This window comes from Myodes glareolus, chromosome 11 (assembly GCF_982192425.1).
Source record: "Myodes glareolus chromosome 11, mMyoGla1.1, whole genome shotgun sequence".
NCBI lineage: Eukaryota > Metazoa > Chordata > Mammalia > Rodentia > Cricetidae > Myodes > Myodes glareolus.
The window spans coordinates 68,071,436-68,095,623 of NC_142036.1; the positions used below are offsets into that span (position 1 = coordinate 68,071,436).

Here is a 24,188-nt window from a genome sequence, read left to right on the forward strand (position 1 = left end):
AGCAAAAGAACTTTGGAGGGTTCGATTAAAAATTAACTCGAGTCTCAGATTCATGCATTCCTGTCAGAGTTTGATTTATTTCATGAAGTGATATCTCATCAACATTTTACGTCATATTTTATTTTTCTTTTTGGGGTTCAGGAAGTGAATGATGTTGGTTTATAATACAGAGACAAAAGGAGTAGAGCTCAGTAGTAAATTCTGAAGAGGGAGCTAGAAAGTAGCAAGATGTGTTTCTATGGACTATAGCAACCTTAAAGGCACTGGCAGTACCTGCCTACATCACTAGTTCTAGGCAGTCACATACATTGCTCTGAGTTCTTTAGGAAATTTTAACATCTTAGGCATGGTATATATTTTAAATTTTTGAATGAGTCAGATACCTTCAACATACTGCTACTGATAGAAAGTGGACAGGAAAAAGTTGGTCAAATTAAAAGTTAGGATAACAAACTCTAGGCAATTAACCAAATTAAATGAAAAATTTAGACCTCATGGACAAGATGATTGATTAGTCATCTAATTTGAGGGTCTAGAAATCTAGAAAGGAAGAAAAGAATCAGTCACACCAGATCCTTGCTAGGTACTTCAAAGGAGATCCATGCAAGAAGGATACAGTTTGCATGTGTGCATATGCATGCAGCATGCTGAGAGAGAGAGAGAGAGAGAGAGAGAGAGAGAGAGAGAGAGGGAGAGAGAGAGAGAGAAAGAGAGAAGGTGTTTTGTGTCTCTTCGTGGGGTCATCATCTAACGCTCTTTGTGATGCACATTCTAAATTAGGCGAAAGGGATGCATCTTTCAAATGCAGATCATGTTTGCATTAGAAGAGCAATGAGAACACTTGTCAGTTTCAGAACATTTATGTGCTAGAAGTACTGTTAGCAGAAGAGCAGTTTAGATAAATTCGAGACTTTTTTTGCTGATCACAAACATTAAGCTTCACACCTGAAGCCCTCAACCCCCTGCTGCGCTCTAATCCTAGCACCATTCACCCTTAGAGACTCGGAGTGCTGTGCCTCGGCTCTCAAACCTTTGATTGCCCTTACTTTGAATGCCACCACCTGCAAAAATGCCTTTTTATTCCCTTTGAGCCTCTCGAGAAGGAAGTAAAAATGATAATTCATGACAAACATTAATTAATTGTTTACAAGATGATCTTTTCTTCTTCCAACTTCTGCTCAGCAGACATGGCGAACTGCAAGCTCCCACTCGCGACGCCAGAATCCGTCAAGAGGCCTGCATTGTTGTTTCTCACTGAGGCATAGGATCCGCCACAGGCCATTGTTTCTCCAGCTCAAGTGGGCCTGTCTGGTTCCTGTCGGAAGAAAGAGGGTGACATGCGTGAGTTCCATACTATAAAAGGACTGCTGGTTTGGGGAGAACGGGGGTTTAACGCTAATGCAGAGTAAATAAACATTTTTCACCATCTCTTTCTCCACGTGAGTCTTAAAGGTCAAGGGCTGCCATTACAGTGTTTTAAAAGCTTCAAATTACATTTAAAGAAGGTATCGCTAAACTCACAGGGCCTTATCAGAACGGAGGGGAGTCGGCCGTGATTGTTTGGTCCTCAAGTTGCTCATCACAGGAAGGTGGGTGGCGAGAGGAATGCAGATGCCCTGTTTGTCTGATGTCCTGCTCCGACGACGACTCTGTTCAAGACCTTCCAATTTTTCTTCCAAAACAGAGAAAGTGTCGAGATGCTTGAATTTCGAATTTTTCGACCATTGATATTGCTGGTCAAATATGTTGGACAGACAAGAATTAGGACACTGGGGGCCTTTCCTGAAAAAGTTCAGAGGCAAAGAAAGAGCCAGGTTCCTGCGAAACCCCCAGACGTATATTTGAGAGACGAGTCAAAAGGCAGAGGGAGATTTCTTTTTTAAATTAAAGAATAAAAAGCTTACTTCAAGGAAGTGTAGAGTCACCGCAGAACGACTTCCTCAGGCCCAGGTTTTCAGATTTCAAATTACGAGCCCTTAGATCAGGGCTGCTGGGCGAAAAAAATCAATTCTATATTTTCTGAGTTAATACTAAGGATTGCACTTAGCAGACACGGAGACTAATAAGGTATGCAGAGAGAGTATGGCAGTGCGCACACACAAATTCAGGCCTTGGTTTTGGCCATGATCCAGCACAATGATGTTTCAACCAGATTTGAAAAAAAAAAATCAATAACATCTGTGGTATAATGGTTAATTAAAGCAGCCCTTCAGCAGAGCTCAGGAGGAGAGGCTCGGCCTGAAATTCAGACAGCTGAAGCCTGATTATCAGGAAAGAATGCTTTTTTAGCTGTGAGTGGATAGGCCAAAAGCTACAGTGTGCCGAAATGGGGGAGAGAAACTGCTTTTATTTTAACTTTCTTTAAGTAATCAATACCTTCTTTTCACCTGCATTAGGACGCTGCTCAGCCCCGGAGCCTGATACTCCACTTCAGCATAAATTCCAGCTACTGTCTTTTGAACCTGGGGTTTCAGAGAAGTCCCCCATCCCCTCTAAAGCCAAAGAAAATAATATGCAGGTTTGGGCCTGTGTTCTTGAAACCAGTTAAAGCTCGGGCTTTGGGAAGGTCTGAAGGGTTTAATCTGTAAGCTGCACTCAAAGCTGACCTGACCTTGGGGCAAACAGAGGTCACAGCCAAAGCACTAAGCTCCCCCCAAAATCTACTACATAACCTTAAGGAAGCCAGGCTAGCCAGGCTCAATCTGCCCCTCTTTCTGTCTTCCTATTTTAAGTGTTATCCTGGAGATGTTTTCCTTTACCGTTCCAAGGACTAGGGTCGAAGAATCAGCAAGGCCTACTCTACCCTTGGAGGACAAGGTCAGCAGATGGCTCCTCTAAAGAAAGACTTGGCAACACCCTTGACAGCTTTCTGGGCACCTTGCACTGCCTTCCCGGTCCCCTATCGTTCCCAGTTAGCCGCATCCGCACCTGTATACCATCACAGTATACCATCCTGGCCAGTCTCGAGAATTGCAAAACCGTGTTGTCATCTCCGGGTCACACTTTGCTGCAAGAATACTGTATGCCATGTGTAGGGTCTTTTTTTCCGTTCAGCACCATCTTCTTCCGCTCGGCTCCTGCCAAGGAAGCTTGTCGTTTATCTAAGGCCGTGTGCTTATGGATAACTGATAGACCACACAGTGGGACATATCTTCAAAGGAGTGGTGCGCGGGACAGTTTAGGATTTTGGAGCTCAGGAAGGGCAGACTGAGGGGTGGAACTTTAAGGAGCAGTGTCACTGGAGTAGGCGGTTGGAGGCTGAGACGAGAGAGGGTGGTAAATAGGACCTTTACAATCCCTAAAGAGTTGTATGAACTACGTGGACTCTTTCTCAGAAGCATGCGCACTGAAGAGCGGATGCCAATGATCTGGAAAACCTTCAGAGCTAAGCTTTGCATCTTAGTTCATCTTCCCCATTTAAGGGCTATCAGGACCAGAGATAGAATGTCTTGTTGGACCTGACCTAGTGGTGCATTCGTGTGAGCCAAGCTACTCAAGAGGCCGAGGCAAGAAAATCAAAACATTAAGACCTGCCTGGGCTACAGAGTGAGTTCAAGGCCAACCTGTGTAGAGAGAGCCAGTCTCTGAACTTTAAAAACAAAGTCGAGAGAGGGAGGAGGAGACAGCTCTGGAGAAGAGCTCTTGCCTAGCGCCCACAGGATCCAGGGTTAATCCTTAATACTGCTAAATAAATAACTAGTAAAACAAACTCCCTTCTTTATCTCTAACACACTAGTTCTTTCTTTCATCTGATCCACATTGGAATTCATTGTAGTTTCTCAAAGTTTAATGCAGCTCTTGGCTTTTTCCTCTCTATTTTCTATTTTCATCCAATTAGTTTTCTTTTCAACTTTCTCCAGATAGTTTTTTGGGATTCCTTTCCTTCCTCTACAATTTTCAAACTCTGAATTTAAAGACACCAAGAAGCTGGCCTGCCAATGTACTATGCATTGCATTACATTAACTCTGAAGTACACTTTAGAACTAACACTTGAAATGTTGGTCTTCCATTTACTGGGCGATTTTGCATGAATAATATGAACTCTCTGGGTTTCAGTCCCACATCCGAAAAAGGGGCATAATGCAGCAACTACCTCATCGGGGGGTAATGTTGTCCCATGCTTTGATCTTGTAAAGTGTTGAGAACTGTACCTAGCAATGAAGAACCACTAAGTCAGTGTTCAGTCACAATTATCACAATTTACTTACCATGTGATTCTCTGATCTCATTTACTTTTTATTATACACTTGCTAGTTATTTTTACTGTTCAAATACAAACAATGCAGCTATGGAGCTCAACCTTTCCGTGTCTCCAGATGGATGAATTCTCAACTACTACTTTGAATTTGATTTTCTTTCTTTAAATGCTTTAAATAACTCATCCTTTGAGTCAGCTAATTACTTATCTTTTTCACTTCTTAAAAGATTTATTTATTTTTATTTTATGTGTCTGGAAGTTTCATCTGTCTGTATGTCTGTGCACCACATGCAGGCCTGATCCTTTGGAGGCCAGAAGAAGCTTTGGATCCCCTGGAGCTTGAGCTTCAGATGGCTATGAACCACCATGTGGGTGCTGGGAATTGAGCCCAGGTCCTCTGCAAGATCAGCAAGTGCTCTTAATGGCTGAGCCATCTCTGCAGTCCCTATATTTCTGATTTCATTACGTGTCGTGGGATATTTGTACACTCTGTGAAAATGCATTGCTGTGATTTGTGTAATCAAAAGCAGAACAACCAATAGCTCAGCAGGAGGTATAGGCAAGTTTTCTGGGGACAGAAATGGAGAGGCATTTAGGAAACATCGAAAGGAAGCAGAAGGTGCAAGATGGAAGAGAGGTAATACCACGTGGTGGAATGTAGATTAATATAAGTGGATTAATTTAAGTTATAAGAGCTAGTTAGGAACAAGCCTCAGCTATAGGTCAAGCTTTCATTATTAATAAGATGTCTCCGTGTCATTATTTGGCAGCTGGTGTTATGGAGAAAGACTCCTCACAGTTTTCCATATTTAAAAATGATTTTTAAATTTTATTGTCGTATTTTTTTCTTAGGAAAGGAATGGCATTTGGCTTTACATTTCTTGTGCAGTTTCTATGATCTTGAATCTTGAGACCATGTCCATCCATTTGTTCTTGCATTTGTCTTCCTTATTTGGCCTATGGGCTATTCCTTAGAAGTAGTATAATTACATTAATATAATACAAGTAATATAATACATTTTTGCAGCTATTTGGTTTGGGCCACATCTTTAATTCTTTTTGAAATGAGCAATTAAATAAAAATTTAAATGTGGGTTTTTAAGCAATTATCAATTTAGGCACCATGCTAGCTACTGGGCGTACCAAGGTATGAAGTGTTTCAGCTACTATTAACAGAAACCACTATTTGGCTTAAACGCACTAAGATGCACCCTCTCCCCAAAATAAGATCACAGTTAGGCAGTTTAGGGTGTGAGGTTCTAAAAACCTACCAGGAATCCCAGAGCTCCTCTTTCTCTTCTATCTTGACTTTACCCTCCCCACGACATCTCATGGTATAAGATTGTTAATGAAATATTAGTTACTACATCTTTATCCAAGACAGCAGATTGAAAGATGGATGTAAAGGAAGAAGAAGGAAAGACCTTTTCTTTAACGAGTCCTCCCAAAATTCTTATTTATCTATCCTGATTTTCTAGCACTTTGTCACACAGCTTAGTCACTTAAAAAAAACCTGGGAAATAAAGATTTTTTTTTTTTCTGGAATCATTCATTGAATAGAAAAAAAAAGTCAGAATTCTAGGTCCAAGAAGAAGTGGGGAACACACATTAGTGTCTGACTAGTGAGCTCTGGCAGAGAAGCTCAGAGTTAGGGGCAATGATGGACAGGTAAAGGAACAATGGCTGCCCTGCAGTGAAGTGAGTACTGGTGAGTTTAATGTGAAGTCACACGTTGGACCCCGTCTGCTACAGAGGTTTCCTTGCTCCTTTCTACTTTCCACTTCCACCCATCTACCATGTCCCAGGCACTCCCAAGGTGAATCTCTCCCAGAAGGACCTCCCCAGATTTGCCAGGCTTTGTGCTTGTCTCAAGGGCAAGTCAGGAAGTCCCTGAGGGCAGCAGTGGGATTTGGTTATCTTTAAAAAGAATGTGCTTGGCTTGGGAAGTCATCAGGGGTTGCTGGTAGGGGGACTTACATTTGAAAACCCGATTTTCAAAGACCATTAAACAATTCCAGCTTCATACCACTGAAGGATGTTTACCTCCTCCTCTATGTCCACCCATAAAGAATAGCTTCTCCAAAGTTCTCATGTTATTCTCTCAATGGCGTTTAACTCTGGACAAATCGTTTAACTTCTCTGGTCAGTGTTCCTATTTTGTTTCCTTTTATAATGCTCCTATTCTGAGAATTCTGAGTATGAACAAATGGGAATGTGTTTTAAAGAGAACATTAATTTAGTTTTCTCCTAAAGTCCTTTTAAGTCATAATCATTGTGGGATTTTTATATGTGAAGGAAAAATGAGAAAAATGTATGATGTGAATTTTTGAACACGCTAGTGAAGACCCAATTAAGATGGAAAATACTTTGGAAACTATAGCAAATCTGTGTTTTCGCTTATACACATTTATGTAAACAGAAAGGCATGTATGTTTGCTAATATATTTTCATTAGGATTGCTGAAGGGGGAGACAGCTTCTGTTTTTACAGTTAGGAAAGAAATGCATTCACATACGAAATCACAGGAGACATTTTCATTGGGAAATATGAAGACAGATGTAGTAAAGTGTGTATCTCAAGCAGACAGGCAGCTCATAAATGTTAGGAAGCATGTTAGCTGAAACGTCTCGTAACAGATATGTTGAGAAATAATCCAGTCACCCAACAGAGGTAATCTGTAAGAAATAATGGGGAAATAGTAGGAAAGAGTACTGAGCCAGAACGAATTGAATACCGCAGAGGTGAGGGTGACCCTGCCACGAAAGACTGATGCTTACATATTCAAAACCTGCAGGTCAAACAAATTTTGCCACTACACTGAGTTCGTTTCTAAATTAAACTAATTTAATTTTTATTTTTTATATTCATTTTACTTAAGAAAATACAACAATAGACTCCTGGCCAGTTAGCTAGCAGGGTTATCAACTAAGGGCTGCCTATTACAGATCTTAATCTTTAGAAAGCTTTTTTTCCTGTTTTTCAAGTTCAACCATTGTGTACAAAATACACCTTTAAAACCAATAGTTAGTCCTAGCACTGTTCATCTCAAAAAGCCTGTTACATATTTAAAAATTAATGTAAATATGACTCAAGGATATAAGTAGTATATAAAATAGCTCGCACTTCTTAGATACAGGAATAAGGCAAAATCTCTTATGTAACATCCACTCCAAAGAAAGGTGGGGATTGGGGTAATTAAATCTACAATGAAATAAAAGAAACTCTTAACATACGAAAAATGTTGTGAACAATCTGTCTTTTATTTTTAAAGGAACCTCTTATCTTTAAACAAGATAGTAGGATCAAACTCATTATAAGTGGCTTGTCTTGGACCTTGTGCTGTGTCGACTCTTTGTTAGACATTCTTGGGCATCGTCTGTGTAGCTTAACTTATGGCCATCGTCCTCCTTCCCATCTAGCCTCTAGACGGGAGCCCTCACTCCCCTCATCTATGAAATCTGCAGGCTAGTTTCACTCTCCTCTCATGCTCATCTGAGATAAAGGGTGCAAGAGTTTACAGACTGAGCAATTCCATCTCTAAGGTCTTACACGCCCAATATTCTGCTCTCAACTCTCCTAAAGACAGGGGAAAAGCATCTTGAACTGACTAAAACTAATAGCTTATTGCCAGCATATCGGAGGAATTGTTTCTATGAATTCCAAGACTAAGGAAACTTTGAGGGGGAGAAAGAGTAAAAAGTTTGCTCTTTATCTCAACGAAGAAAAGAATCCTCCATTCCCATGCCCAACACTTCTGACTAGCTCAGACCACAACTGCTCCGTGCTTTCTTTTTTCTCTCCCCGCCCCCCCCCCCCCCAAAGCTGAGGACCGAACCCAGGGTCTTGCACTTGCTAGACAACAGCTCTACCACTGATCTAAATCGCCAACCCTCAGGTACTTTCTTTCGTAACTGGGAAAGACTTTCTGTTCAGACATGTTAGTGTAGCCTCTCTGCCTTTCCTCCTGCCTTGAACATGAAGGTGAGAGGGCAGCCATATTGACCACAGGGGCGCATGCGTGTGAATGAGAAGCCAGCCTTCCTGAGTTGGCGTGGCACAACAGTAGAAGTTGACAGGAGGGACCGGTCATGCCAGCCTTGAAACTGCCTACAGACCAGATAGACAGCAAATGTTGTTACAGACCATCCCAGGGACATAGAAACTGGGTGGCTCTCCACTATTTTAAAGTAATTTTTTTTTATTTTTCTGATTATTGAAGTAATTAATGTGTTTTGTAAAATATATTAAAAGTCAGAGGTATTCAGGGTAAATATAAAATCACCTGTAATCTCACCAGCCAGCAATACTCATGTTAATATTTTACTGCATGTACTTCTGCATATTACTATTAACATCATATTTAAAATTTTTAATTTAATATTTGTTTTAATATCTTTTCTACTTTTCATATGTAGCATTCCTCTGTCTTAAGATATTTGCCTATGGTATTATTTTAATGCCTACATGTATATGACTTAATGGAAACAATAGCATTTGATTACGCTTTTAGTTTTAGTCATATAGATTATCTCCAAATTTTCACCATTAGAAACAACCCCAAAGTTGTTCATTCATACATGACTAAGATTCTTTTATAAATGTGCATAAAAGTAGGATTATTAGAGTCAAAGAGTATACATATGGAGATATATAAATAGTAGCTTTTCACGTGGTGCACAGACATACACACAAACATCCATCATATAAAATAGCAAAATACAATTTTAAACCAGTATTTGTGATTCTTCTTGAGCTGTAACGTCCAAAATTACATAAGCCTGCTCCACATTACAGTGTACCATATGGTCAGAACCGTCTTTATTAACAAACTAACATCAGTTCAGTCAGTGATCTCTACAATCAATAAAAAACTTAAAGCAATAAAAACTTTCATGTACAAAACATCTAGCAGGTGGTCCAGCCAAGCATAATGCACGGGCTGGAAGCAGAAGACCCTGACACAGTCACAGCCTGCAATCTGTTTACAGTTCAGAGCTGTGGGGAGAAGGTGATGCTGAGCTCTCCCCTGGCTGACCCACTCTGTACCAGCAAATGGTACTGTATAGCTCACAGGCATCCCGTGAGCCAGTGACAGTACCCAAGATTTGCTTTTAAAAGCAAGCCAGACAAGGGTGTCGAGGTCTGTGAGCCACGAGTGTTCAGGAACTATGACATATGCCTTCACAGGCCTTGATGACAGCAGAGTCTAAGCTGGCAGGTGCTAAATGCCCACTTACATAGAATGACTAGCCTTCTCATTCCCTGATTTAACTTTTATTTCTTCAGTGCTTTTTGTCATTAACAATTAGATCTTGATATTATCTATGTGTTCTTAACAGGAAGTCACTTTAAAACTTATTCAGGCTCCTCTTTGTTCCAGTTAGTCTCTCCGTTCTAAGAGTTTAAGAATTTGTCCTTTATGATGAGAAGCAGCGCACAGGTCTCTTGATTTTCTTAGCCCGTCTAAAATGGAAGAGAATAGGCTGTCAGCCAAAGGAGGTCATTTAGCCAGAATTCCTGTGCTCTGTACTTGAGCTATGAACAGTCTTTGTAAGGGCCTCGCGCACTTTCAAACTTTAATAACTCGGGTTGTGCGTGTTAGAGAAACAATCCGTAAATGGTACTCAAAAGTAAATGTATTAAATTTTAGGACAACTACATTACACAATTGCACACAATATGTACTCATTTCAGCTCCTGTGACAAATGAAATATGGCCAACAGAATTGAAGTTTACGACAGCTCACAGGAGAAAATTGAATTTGCCTTCAGATTCCATTTACAGTTTACCATCACGTCTACCTCGTGTGCTTTCCAAGTTAAGTTTGGAAATGGCGTCGAGACTTCTTAAAGGTCCTGTACTTGAATTCAATGATAAGTATAGTTAGAGAGAACATCATATCATCTCTTAGCAAAAATAATATACCTGCTTACTTTAGCGGCTTTTAAAGAAGCTTCAGTAATAGAAAGTATAGTGAGTCTCTACCGTTGGTAGAAAGCAGTAAACAAGAGTGAGGTGGAGTGTTTGAGGCAGGAGACTAGCTCACTGTATGGGGAATAGCTTGCTGAGGGATTGGATTGATGAAGTTCGGGTTTCTCTTATCTTTTAAGTATTTTTTTTTAACCCTATGCTAAAAATAGGATTACCTGGGCCACCAACTAAAGATCAAATGGTTCTTATATGCATGTGTGGGTGTGCGTAGACAAGAAAAAAGGAATTCCCTATACTTCCCCAGTTAAAAATCGGTCCCACTACACCACCAGAACAGAACACAAGAAAAAACACAGAGCAAAATAAAATGTTAGTCTTTTTTGCTTGTCTCAAAACAGGAGATTGCAAAATCAAAGGCCCCAGGACTACTCACCTTCCCCCGAAAAAATTTGGGTGTGTTCATTTGAAAAGGAGAAGAGGAATGGGGCCGCTCTTCAAGTCCTTGCTGAATACATAGAGCCAAGAGCCGGGAAGAATTATGCAACCGGTAGATTGCTTTGGCTGCTCTCAGTGTGCAAAGCGGTTCATTTCCTGTGTTTGGTCAAGATAGGGGAATGCTGGGCACACACCAATGCGACGTAGCTTTTGATCAGAAAAGTTTATCAGATAACTGGGTAAGATTTCATGATAGGTATGGAGAATATTTCAGTGCTTGAGATCAAGGCTGGTCGGAGAGAACGCTGGATCCCAAAGGTGTCACGTTTCTAGCTATCACTTGGGGAAATCTGTTCTCTTGGTTACTGCTGTCCCAGATAGACACTAAGTGTTCTGCTCAGTCACAGGGTTCCTCATAAAGGAATCTGGAAAACACCCTCACTCCGAGTTAGCATTGTTTTTAGATCCACCAGTAGCATTTCATTTTAACACAAAAAAATCTCAAGAAAGCATTCCCTATTTGCATGGTTTTAGAAAACTCCAGGCTTGGGGAAGGATTTAGAGGAAATGAATTCAAGTGGTCAGGAAGGTTTCTGGAACCTAGCCTTCTGGCCTGGAGGAGCCTGTTCACAGCTTAGCCTTCACCTGATGTCCGAGGGTTGCAGGGAGAGTTTTGGAGGTATCCTGGAAATGCGAATGTTTAAGTGGCCTCTGCACTTCAGTAGTTGAAGAAATGAGAATAGTAATGACTCCTTTGAAGGTTTTTCTCGGCACTACTTGGCAAGACTATGGTGACCTGAAAATTTGCAGAAGAGGTAAATATTCGGATTACTACAATTATAGAATCTCCAGGGACCCTCTTAATTTAGGGCTGAAACATGAGGGGCCCTTGACTCAAGAAACAGAGGAGTTTCTCCCCTTAGTAGAGCCATATTAGACTGAATCTTAGCACCTTCAAAGACATGAAGAAAAGAACCCTCATCTGTGTTGGTGCTAGTTTTGAAATGTTTTGTTAAATAAAGTGTTGGGACTATTGAAATATATTAATGTTCCCATCCTATTATGGATCTCTTTATTAGGAGATTGCAAAAGTGTGATGTGTTTTCTGAACTATTATCTGATTTGAATAATCACTCTAAGCTCTCACAGTTGGCTTACTGTGTACAAAATTGTGTCGAGCCCCCTTTGTGTGTAGTACAGATACCAGAGTGTCTTAAGCCAAAGCCTCAAGCAAATGCGGCGTTAATCCCAAATGCCACATCCCAGGCTTTTACTTCAAGCTGTCATTGGCAGAAGGAAATCAATGCATATTTTGCCAGCAGAGGAAATGCATTCAGGCTGCCCAGGAAATTTACAACATCCAAAACTTTTAAAGTCTTGAAATACATTCACCATGCTAATTAGATTTTCTTACACACACACACACACACACACACACACACACACACAGTGAGAGAGAGAGAGAAAGAGAGAGAGAGAGAGAGAGAGAGAGAGAGAGAGAGAGAGAGAGAGAGAACTGTAGTCATGCGATAGAGACTCCCACAAAGTGGCAATTTTTCCATTGCCTCATGCATCATCATGGGCTATTCTGACATCGGCACTCTTTCCAGGTAGCACCCAGGAAAGAAGCACTTGGGAGAAGGAGCACGGGGTCTGGACCAACCTTACTGCCTTAGTCTTTGTTGGTCTAGAAAAGCCTGTACCAACTCTATGTCTCCAGCTGTCAGAGAAATTGGTGAGAAAATAAACATCAAAGCCCTGAACTTCCTAAAATGCTTAATTTTCCCAGTTCTCATTCCAATAATCTTCCAGCACAGTAACATGGTAGAAACAAGGATTTGGTGTGAAGAATGGCTTTGCTCTTGCGCAGTGAATCAGGCAGTGCAGATGCTGAAGGAGAAAATCTTGGGTTAGCATATTTTCTTGGCACACTTTGGAATTTGGAGTAGATTTTAAAACACAAAAGGTCTCTCTATTCTTCTTGTCATATACCAAGTCTCCAAACTTGAAGCTACTATAAAACTCCCAATACCTGATTTGGTATTATACCTGATCGTCCTTCCTGTGGTCTCTGAGTTGGAGTAAAGGTGTTTGCTGGAAACATTCCTACTCTTTAGGATGTTTAGCCCGTCTATGATCTGAGTTAAAGCATGCCTCCTTGAAATTGCTCCAAAACCTTGTGGGACAAAGTATATTTTTATGATAGTAATATCCATTTACATTTATTAAAGAAAGCTCATAAAATTTAAGGATGAAGATAAAACATTACACATTGCAATAACACTCCAAGATAAAGCAGGGTCTTTGTTTCATGGCCTTTCTCACACCATCTACAAACTGCTTTATATTAAATTATATTCATTTTAATCTTCATTTTATCCTGACTTTTAAAGATGTTTTCAAGGAATATGAAATAATTTCCTTTAAAAACAGGTTTTCAATATTATTATTATTGTTACTCATTTTGGTTTTTTGAGACAGGGTTTCTCTGTGTGTAGACCTGGCTGTACTAGAACTCAGTTTGTAGACCAGGCTGACTTCAAAGTCACAGAGATCTGTCGGTCGCTGCTTCCTGGGCTCTGGGATTAAAGGAGTGTGCCACCACTGCTCAGCCCAAATGTATTATTTTTAAAGCCTTGTAACCTACAATGAAATTGAATTTTATGGTAAAGTTGTCTACCTTTTAAAGTTCATTGTTGAGAAAAGTGCATGGTACATAGTGGTTTTTTTTTTTTTTTCAAGGCGAGCTTTAGAGACGTATTCAGTGATTCACAGAACAAATCAAAGGATATAAATGTAGGAAAGAGACCTGTAGGGAGTGGGGAGGTAGCAAGGCTGGGAAAGAGTAAAACAGCAGTAGATGTGTGTAAACAAAACACTGTATAACATTGTCTAAGAACAAATTTCATCCATTAAAAATGCACATCAGAAGGAATCGGTAAGAATATGAAGTTTTCTAAATCTCCTAAATTGTGTTAGCCAGTTCGCCTTCTCTTCAGTTTGATAATTTCCATCAATCAGTGTGTACAGATTAGTTATTGATTTCAGTCAGCAACAGGTGCCTGGTCTCTGTATTGGTCAGTAGTTGGGATAATGACAGATTTTGGGGACTTGGAGGCAGTACTATATATTGCACACAGAAAGTAAGAGAGGAGACACAGTCAGCACTTGGGGATCTCTGCTAAACATGGTCCCCTTTACTTCAAGGCACTTAATTCAGGTTTCTCATGCACTCTGTGTGCTGTGATTACCATTAATGAATAAAGAAACTGCTTTGGACCTATAGCAAGGCAGAACTTAAGTAGGCAGTGAAAGCTAGGCTGTATGCTGGGAGAAGGAAGGCGGAGCCAGGGACCCACCATGGAGCCGCTGCCAGAAATAGACGTGCTAAAACTTTGCCAGTAGGCCACGACCTTGTGGTAATGCACAGATTAATAGAAATGGATTAAATTAATATGTAAGAGTTAGCCAATAAGAAGTAAGAGCTAATGGGCCAATCAGTGATTTAATTAATACAGTTTCTGTGTGATTATTTCAGGTCTAAGCTAGCCGGGCATCCGGGAACCAACACGTGGCCCTCCTCCAACAATGCACTGCCTATTTGGATGGAACAACAGCCTATCCATAATATTTGTCACTTGTCATAATTCATAAAATATGACTTCATGTAAAAGCATTGCTGAAATTGTTATGGCCTTATGCCTCAGAAAATGAAAGAGTACAATTACATGTATGGGTACCTTAAGGTCATTGGCTTTGATTTCCACTTTTCCGAAGACTGTGTTGCGTGTTTGCATATGTGTGTTTCTGTATGAGTTCTTAGTGTTAGGGATTAAGCTTAGACCTCACACATGCTAGTAGCAAACATTTATTTCAAAGATAAATTCTCATTTTTTTAAAAAATAAAACAATTTAAAAAAGAAAGTATCAGTAGCTTGTAATTCTTGGTTATATTTAGTTTATCATCAAAATAGATTGTACACAAAGAAGTAATATAAAAGTGTGCAGTGGGAAATGAATGACATTTTTAATATAATCATAACTATGCTGATTCCTACACTTTGCATTTAAAATATCACAGATTATGCTTTTTTAGTACATATAAGTAGCCATCACAATTTGGTGCGGGGTGGGATTTAAAGATATATTCGCAAACACAAAGTCAGCCATGATTTTTCTGGAGATCTGAGTTGAGCAAACTGTTTTTCCACAGGCTGTCTCCCTAGGACAACTGCTTTAAGTCAAAGACTAATAATTACATCTACACATCTACTGTGAACCTACGGTACCATTACATTAGCACCTTGTGTCCAGGACTTAGAGCCCTAAGGATGACTTTTCCCCGTCACTTACTCTCACCTACCAAAGTGGGACTTTGCTGGGATGGGATCTGCATCTTTGAGATGAGCTAAGAAGGGACCCCCTGCAAGTGAGCTTGGCGATAACGTGGTTCTGGCTGTCATTTTTGTTAAAAGTCTGGCATCAGCTTAGTTATTCCTTAGGACATCAAATCTCTGTCTAGATTCTAACTATGTTGCTAGTGCGGGCACAGATAGCCATCAAGAGCCATGGAAATGTGCTTGCTCCACCAACTGGTCAGCTATAATATTTTATAAGAGAAACAGAAAGGAAAGCAATATTTACCTAGGGGAGACATGAACAACAATTACAAAGAAAAATAGAACTGAGTTTTAAAACATAAGTTCCAAAATCTTTCTAGAAATCCATAATTGTGAAATCAACTATTTTTCCTGGCTGATGGGTTTTAAAAATCTGTTTTCTCTCCAAGTTATTACTGAATTTCCAGGTATTTATGAATTTTATGCTCTTGTTCCTTGTGCAAGCCAATAACTGAGATGGATTTACCTTAAGACCTTTCCTAGGGGTGTGTAACATTAAAAATGAGTTCTTAATTAATACCAAAGTATATTAAATAGATTAACTTTATCATAAAGCAACCCCAAACTCCATTGATATATGTAGAGAGTCATCTATCTATCTATATATCTGTCTGTCTGTCTATCTACCTACCTACCTATCTATCTATCTATCTATCTATCTATCTATCTATCTATCTATCTATCTATCTATCTCTTGATATATGTATACTGCTACTGATTGGTGTCTTTAGTTGTTTCTTTGAGATCTTTCAAAAGCCAGTGCCTTGAACTTACAAAGCAAGTGTTACACCCTAAGCTGTATTTGAGCCTCTAAGGGACTTAGCCACCTCTCTCCATGCTTATATAAAGTGTGGAGGAATAGAGCCATCTCAGAAAGCTTCATGTTATCCAGTAGCAATGCGCTTGTTCATTCATGACATTTACTGAGCTCTTACTAAGCAAGGGACTTTCACAGGAACAGATGAGAGAATTCTATGGCACAGGGGAGCCTGGGTGGTTCGATTTATTTTGGCATTTCATCCGCTAAAATGCTGCTGTTGTGCGATCGCTCCAAGTGCCAACCCTGCAAAGAAACCAAGTTGAGCCTTTCACAAACTTTAAAATCAGAGTGTGGCAGTGAACGAAAGGTGGGGGTGGCATTTCAAAACATCTAGCTCACCATGATCTTTGTCTGGAAAACAGTACAGACTATGACAATGTGTCACTTAACAAAAGGCACCTAATAATCACTGTGTCTGAAGAGTCCCATGGGAAGCATTCACTGAGGCAGGAGGGTAAACCCAAATGAATCTAAGGTCGGAAAAAGCACAAATATCCATACTAAAACAGTTAGGTCCTGAAACAATGGAAGAATCTTGGACCACAGACGAGGATTCAGGAGCACCTGAGTTCCCCCTGCTCTTTTGTTACTCCATTGATCCCAGGGAACAGATTCTGTGGATTCCCACCCACACTGTCTCACACCCTCTTCTTTGAAGGTACTGACCATGACTCATCCTACATCTCATCTTGCTTTCAAGCCTTCCTACACAATACACTCTTGCCACCACTTCAGGATTCAGCTCAGGGGCATGAGTCAGGCTCTCTCCATTTCCCACATTCTCTTTTCCCACCGAGGACCTTCACCTGCCCTCACTTCTGCAGCAGCTGGATCTGGGTGAATACAAGGGCCACTGGGTGAATGATTGCTCTCTCTTGCTCCATTCTGGGGCATTTCTATTGTTCCCACAGGGCACAGCTTGCCTGCTCTTGCTGCTTTTGTACAAGGTCAAATGTGAAATGGCCACATTTCAGGAACTGCTTTCGTAGAAATAGGGAATTCATGGAACCCACAGCAAATGCCCCAGAAGCCACTATTTTGTAGAAGACAAAAGGCAGTAACTGTAGGTCCCACTGCTCCTCTCTGAGCCCATCTTGGTTGCCAGATTTCTAGCTTCCTAGATGTGAATAACACACACACTCCCCAACTCCCCTTTTTTTTCCTCCTTTCTCTCTCTTTCTCTCCCTCTCTCTGTGTTAAAACAAAAGTGGTATAACTTAAAGCTTTTTTATTAATATTATTTGTGTATTTGTGTGTGCATGTAATGTATGTGTATATACATGTTCATGAGTCTGTGTGCCTGGACATGCATATGTATGTACAAGTCAGATGACCAAATGACTTCTTTTGGTGCGGGAGAATTGTCTGTATTCTGTCAATCATGTTTTAAATAAACGCTGATTGGCCAGGCAGGAAGTATAGGTGGGTCAACCAGACAGGAAGTAGAGGTGGGGCAATGAGAACAGGAGAATTCTAGGAAGGAGGAAGCCCATTCCTCCCAGTTCTTCCCAGACACACAAGAAGGAAGATGTGACCTGCCTCACCAAAAAAGGTACTGAGCCATGTGGCTAACATAGATAAGAATAATGGGCTAATGTAAGTTATAAGCATTAACAAGAAGCCTGAGCTAAGGGACCAATCAATTTATAACTTATAGAGACCTCTGTGTGATTTTCTTTGGGACCTAACAACTGTGGGAATCAGGAAGGACAGAAACCCCAACAAGAAGGCCCTCATGTTACATTCTTTTATCAATTTCCATTTTTCTTTTGAGATAAGGTCTCCCAATTGAACCCAGTGCTCACCAGTTGGCTAGACTGGATGGTCAGTGAGCTTGAGCAGTCTGCCTGTCTCTCCCAAATACTACATAACCACACTTGGCTTTTGGTTTTGGAGCTAAGGATCCAAACTTAGGCCCCCATGCTTGTCCACAGTCATTTCATGGACTGAGCTGTTACCTGGGTTTTCTGTCCTGCCCCGTTCCCACAATCATTAAGTCCCAAAGAAATCACACAGAGGTCTACATTAGTTATAAACTGATTGGCCCATTAGCTCAGGCTTCTTATTAACTCTTGTAACTTATATTAGCCCATTATTCTAATATATGTTAGCCACATGGCTCGGTACCTTTTTCAGTGAGGCAGTCACAACTTATTTCCTCTGCGGCTGAGTAAAGGACTGCTGAATAGAACTTCCTTCTTCCCAGAATTCTCCTGTTCTCATTGACCCGCCTCTACTTCCTGTCTGGTTGTCCCACCTATACTTCCTGCCTGGCTACTGGCCAATCAGCATTTATTTAAAACATAATTGACAGAATATAGACCATTGTCCCACACCACTGAGCCATCTTCCCAGCCCTCATCACATTATCAGAGAAGACAGTGATATTTTCATGATAGAATGTATTTTGATTGTATTTGCTTCCCATGGCCCACACGTATTTCCCTTTCCCTCCTCATCCACAACATGCCCTCCTCCTGTTCCCTCAGCTTTACTGAATGCTTTTCTTTATTAAGTTCCCACATTTAAACAAAACTCCATTAAATTTATCTTTATGAATTTGGTTTATTCTGCTTAACACACCCATTATCTTGCCAAAGACAAATTTTAAATTTTGTTTTTAATTGGGTGAACAAAATTTCTTTGTATGTATTAATGGGCATCACAGTGTTCTTTATCCACTCACCCACTAGTGGGCACCAAGGTTAATCCCAGGACATGACTATTGTGAACAGGACAGAATAAACAAGGGCTTGGGTATGTCTCTCATATGGTGCCTTGGTTCTCTTAGGTATATATCCAGAATAGTAGCCGGCTTATATTTTAGTTCTACTTTTAGTTTTTTGAGGAGTTTGACAGTGGCTCAACTAATTAGCACTCCCACCATTAATGAGTAAAAGTTCCCTCACCAACAGTGTATACAAAGCCCCTTACCTTAAAAGTTCCCTCACAAACAACGTGTAAAATCCTCACCAACAGCGTGTAAAAGGTCCCTCACCAACAGCGTGTAAAAGGTCCCTCACTATTTATTGGTTTTTGTTTTCTTGATGGGTTCATATAAAAACCTTAATGTAGACTTAATTTTCACTTCCAGACTGGTTAAAGATGTTAAATGCTTTTGTGTACATTTTTGATATTTGTATTTCTGTATTGTCAGTATCAGTTCAGCTCATTTACCCATATGGGTATTTTTATCCAAGCTTTGCTCTTCAAAATAGTCACCTCAGAAAGTCTGTCTTCCTCTCCTACCCCCATCTCATGCACACTTATTAAAAATATTAAGATATTTTTGAAATTCATTTTATGGAATTTTGAGAGCAAATTTATCTTGGGTTTCTTGCTTATTTGAGAATTACACACATCATTTCTTAATCATCTCTGACCCCATCACCCTCATCACCCCACAAGACTCCACTACCTCCCCCTGCCATTATGTGCCCTCTGTATCTTTAAATAACTCACTGAATTCAATCAGTTCTGCCCGCACGCACACAGATGTTGGGCCATCTACAAAAATATATGCACAACCCAGACAAAAATGACTCTCCTTCCTCTGGCAGTTATCAATTAATGAATTGCCAATAGTTCCTTTGCTTACGGTAGAATCTCAGGAGCCCTCCCCCATCCACGATGGAAGACTGCCTGACTTGGTCTCCACAGCGACCATGAGGTCATGAATAGAACAGACTTGTCATGCCCAAAAGGTGTAACGTGTGCAGCCCCCCCACCCCCAATCCTTTGACTTATATATTCTTTCTGCTTCCTCTTCTGGGATAGTCCATGAACTTAGGGTGAGTATGGTTATAGCTGTACCATTAGGACTGAGCACGCAATAGTCATTTATTAATACTTTAATCCGTTATGAACCTCTCCATTGACTGTCACCCCCTGTAAAAAATAAGCACATCTGACTAAGGTTGAGAGCATCACTAATCTGAGTGTAAACATGATGTTTAAAGAGCAGTTTGGCATTCAGCAAAGCAACAGTTGTACATTCCCTTCCAGGGCCTATGGCCTCCCAATCCATGGACTTCTGACCAGGCTTATAGTACTAAGCATACATTTCCTCCTGTGCAGCAGGCCTCCAATCCAATCAGAAGACAATTCATTAACCCACGACAGACACAGCACACTGCACTAGTAGGTATACCTTTCCTGACAGGCTGGAATTACAGTATGTAGGACCCACCACTGGGGGAATCCATTGATGACTCTTCTCCCGCTGCCGCCAGCAGACATTCTCCCAGCAATGGGGAAGTTCGCCCACAGGGAGAACAGCTCCGAGTCCCTGCCAGCTTGCTTTCTCTCGTCTTAATGAGTAACTTCCTGGCACAGCTGTTTAAAGTTCTCAGCCTCCTCTCTCTCTAGCACGCTCCTCTCTGTGCTGAGACTAAATGTATATGATCAAGGCCACCAGGGTCAGTTTTCAGTTGTACCCCTTTCCGAAACTAGTCCCGCTTGGCAAAATCTTTTTCTGCATGAAATTCTTGCTTAAGAAGTCAAATCTAGAGCTGGGGAGAGGGTTTAGCAGGCAGGCACGGGCCATAAAAGACTAACCGGGTGAGTTTGGGACCTGGAACTCTCAGTGAAAAGCTGGATGGCTTTTCACATAGTGATGTGCCTCTGTAATCACAGCAATCCTACTGTGAGATCCGATGCAGAGACCCCAGAAGCTCCCAGCCAGCCTGGCAATGCACAAGAGACACAGGGAACAAAGGTGATCCTATTCCAACAAGGAAGAAAGTGAAACTGATTCCAATTAGTCCTCCACCTGTAACATCCTCCCACTGAATAAAGATTTTAAAAAGAAATCATAGCTAACTTTCCAAAAGATAGTAAAAATGTAGGCTTTGATTGTCATCCCAGAAGTGCCTGGCCTGATCCTTATTACAAAAAATAGCCGAGTAGTGGTGGCGATCGCCTTTTATCCCAGCACTTGGAAGGTAGAGGCAGGAGGATCTCTGTAACATGACGGGCCAGCTTCTTGGGGTTTCTGTCCCACCCAGTACCCCACAGCCAGCAAGTCCCAAAGAAATCACAGAGTCTACATTAGGTTATAAACTGATTGGCCCATTAGGTCAGGCTACTTATTAGCTCTTATAACTTATGTTACCCCATTATCCTTATCTATGTTAGCCACATGGCTTGGTACCTTTTTCAGTTGTCAGCTTACATGTTTCTGCTTCGGTGGTCTGCACAGGAGTGGCAAGGGAGCTTCCTGCTTCCCAGAATACTCCCAGTTTCTTTGCTCCACCCCTACTTCCTGTCTGGCTTTCCCGCCTATACTACCTGCCTGGCCAATCAGTGTTTTATTAAAATACATGATTGACAGAATACAGACAATTCTCCCACACCAGATCTCTGTGAGTTCGAGGCCAGCCTGGTCTACAAGAGCTAGTTCCAGGACAAAAAAAAAAAAAAAAAAAAAAAAAAAAAAAAAAAAAAAAAAAAACCAACCAAAAAACAAAACCAAAAACAAAAGACAGTACAAAAAAATAAAAAAAAGAGAAAAACTTAAAAGCACAAATGAACCACACCCAGTTCCCTCATTCATGCTTTCCCTCATCCCAATGACAAATGGTGGCAAACATCCAAGGTTCTCTCAAAACTTCTTACACAGAAAGTTTACCACTAGGTGAAATGAAAGTTTGCTTCTAATCAAGCTGATACGTTTCTGATGTGTTCTGGAACTTAACCTTTGAGCTTCTGCAACTTGGATAAATCTAGCATTCACTCTGCTGGATACAGAGCCCTGAGAGCTCCGTGGATGAAACTGTGGGCCGTGATGCTTGTACTCTTTGCAAAGGAATGAGGAAGACAGGCATGACAAAGAAGGAGGAAATGTGATTCCTCATTACTGAGAGCAGGGAGAGGGCAGTCCTATTACATAATGCTGGGATGCAGTCTAAGGATGCCCTTGATTTATCCCAGTCAAGGGCAAAAGAGGTCCAGGATGTCTCAGCCAGCTTCTCCAACCAGCATTGGCTGAGGGCTGTTCCTTGGGCTAAATCAAAGTGTGTCGATTCTTCAGCGTTTGTCTTACTATGCACGTGCACCCAAAATACTAGCTGCCAAAAGCAGCTGTCACTGAAGGGACCCAGATATTTGCCCTTGGAAGTTACCTGCACTGCTATAAGGTGAGTGCCAAGGGGACAAGGGAAGAAGATGGAGAAGCTGATGGTGATGATGATGATGACATCAATAGAGCTTCCATCTAGTCTAAGAACCAGAAGCTAAGCATCACACCAGAACCTTGCGTGCGTCATATCACGTAGTTCTTATTTGTTGAGTATTGACTCTGTGTCCAGGCCGAGTTCCTGAGGAAGGTTCTCGATGAGGTCTGTGCACAATCTGGGGGAGCAGGTTTATGCTGAGAGCTGTCCACTGTGACATATGTTCAAAACAGAAAGCTGTAATTCTCATGTTTCTACACTCTAATGTTGAATTGTGTGAGTTAAACAACACCCCTAAAACTCAAAATAGCAAGGAGGGGAAGCAGCACATTCTCCTCCACTCTTCTTTTTTTAAAATTTATATTTTTTTAAAAAAAGAAAGCAAACTATCTTTTTTCAATTTACATACCAATCCCAGTTCCCACTCCCTCTCCTCCTCTAATTCCTTCCAGCTACCCCCCACGCACCCCCATCTACTTCTCAGAGAGGGTAAGGCACATTGCTTTGAGGAAGGTCAAGGCCCTCCCTATTGTATCTAGGCTGAGCAAAGTATACATCCAAAGAGAATAGGTTCCCAAAAAGCCAGTACAAGCAGTAGGGATAAATCCTGGCACTACTACCAGTGGCCCCGCAGTCTGTCTCGGCTGTACAATTATTACCCACATTCAGAGGGTCTAGTTTGGTCCTATGCTGGTTCCTTCCCAGTCTGGCTGGAGTTGGTGAGCTCCCATTAGCTCAGGCAAACTGTTTCAGTGGGTGAACCCACCATGGTTTTGACCTCTTTACTTATATTCTCACTCCTCTTACTCTTCATCTGGACTTTGGGAACTCAGTCCAGTGCTCCGCTGTGGGTCTCTGCCTCTGTTTCCATCAGTTGCTGGATGAAGGTCCTACGGTGACATTTAAGATATTCATCAATCTGACTACAGGGCAAGTGGATGGAACTAGAATATAAACATCCTGAGTGAGGTAATCCAGACTCAGAAAGACGAACGTGGTATGTACTCGCTCATAAGTGCTGTAAAGCAAAGGATAACCAGTCTATAATCCATGATCCTAGAGATACTAAGTAACAAGGTGAACCCTAAGAAAAGCATACAAAGGTCTACCAGGAAGGGAAAGGTAGACAAGATTGCCTGGCAAAATTGGGAGCAGGGGGTGGGGGAGAAGGGAGGGCCAGAGGGGAAGAGAAGGGGAGAAGGCGAGGGGAGAGGAGAACTTGAGGGAATGGGATAGTGGAGATGGAGGAAGGGCAGAAATAAGAGCAAAGAAAGAGATATCTTGATTGAGGGAGCCATTATGGGGCTAGCAAGAAGCCCGGCACTAGAGAAATTCCCAGGAATCCTCAAGGATGACCCCAGCTAAGACCCTAAGCAATAGAGGAGAAGGTGACCGAACTGGTCTCCTCCACTCTTCTTTATCTTGTTTTTGTTTGAGACAGAGTCTCAAAGTTCAGTACAGACTGGCCTCAAACTCAACCATATCCCTGTCTGTTCCCATAAGTGCCGGGATCCTAAGATTGGACAATCACACCAGACACCCTCTGGCTTGCCGAATTCCTACTCATCCTTCAAAATCCAGTTTAAATATCCACTGTGGAGTTTTTCACACAATAAAAATAGGAGAAACGTCACAGAATTATCTTAAATGGATACAATTAGGCTAAGATTAATGTAGCAGTAAGTGCAGACGAACAGGCACCAGTCTCTGAGGACAGTCAAGGCTGCTCCCTCCACCTGAAAATCAGCATTCCTGTGGGTGGAAGGTGGGCATCATTTCCATAAAGAACTGCTTTATACCTGGAATATGCAAAGCCAGGTGATGTTTCTTAAATACAACATTAAAAGCTATCGTGAGATTTATTAAAGCATTGGTTTTGTTCAGTCACCAGAATAATTAGGATACTTCAAAATCAGAGTAATTAGCTGATGAATGATGTTAAATATCTCAACAATGATCTTATTTCATTATGAAGAAGTTCAAATACAAAGCCTAGAGGATTTTACAATGGACATCCATTTATCCACATCTAGATTTTACTATCGCATAATTACTATACTTTTCATACAATACATGAATTTATTTCCTATTTCTCTCCATTTTTATCTTTTGAAGCATTTCAAAGAGTTAACTATAGCTATTAAAACAATAAAAAGCATCATTAATTGTAGCTGAATTTTTAAATGTTCCATTTTTAAAGTAACATTCACACACAATGAATGCATAGAC

At 41.0% G+C, this 24,188-nt stretch overlaps 1 protein-coding gene and 1 long non-coding RNA gene across 5 annotated transcripts; one reads left to right on the forward strand and one right to left on the reverse strand.

The window, feature by feature from the left end:
- Positions 1–49: 49 nt before the first annotated feature.
- Positions 50–21,092, reverse strand: LOC125387984 (uncharacterized). Of its 4 annotated transcripts, none has more exons than XR_015739248.1 (5): positions 20,939–21,092; positions 2,929–3,077; positions 1,905–1,987; positions 1,522–1,733; positions 50–1,315 (listed from the first exon to the last, which is right to left on the reverse strand). XR_015739248.1 is itself a non-coding variant. In XM_087911798.1 (4 exons), the coding sequence occupies exons 2-4, from the start codon at positions 3,027–3,029 to the stop codon at positions 1,252–1,254; spliced, it is 426 nt and encodes a 141-aa protein (XP_087767924.1). In that variant the 5' UTR covers positions 3,030–3,077; positions 20,939–21,091; the 3' UTR covers positions 50–1,251. The 4 variants fall into 4 exon arrangements, 1 of the variants encoding a protein (XP_087767924.1); XR_015004459.2 differs by having other exon boundaries at positions 1,522–1,782; XR_015739249.1 differs by lacking the exon at positions 1,905–1,987 and having other exon boundaries at positions 20,939–21,090.
- Positions 11,150–14,311, forward strand: LOC146892409 (uncharacterized). The gene is made up of 3 exons (XR_015004460.2): positions 11,150–11,381; positions 12,177–12,301; positions 14,105–14,311. It is a non-coding gene; the product is annotated as an uncharacterized LOC146892409 (long non-coding RNA).
- Positions 21,093–24,188: the final 3,096 nt, after the last annotated feature.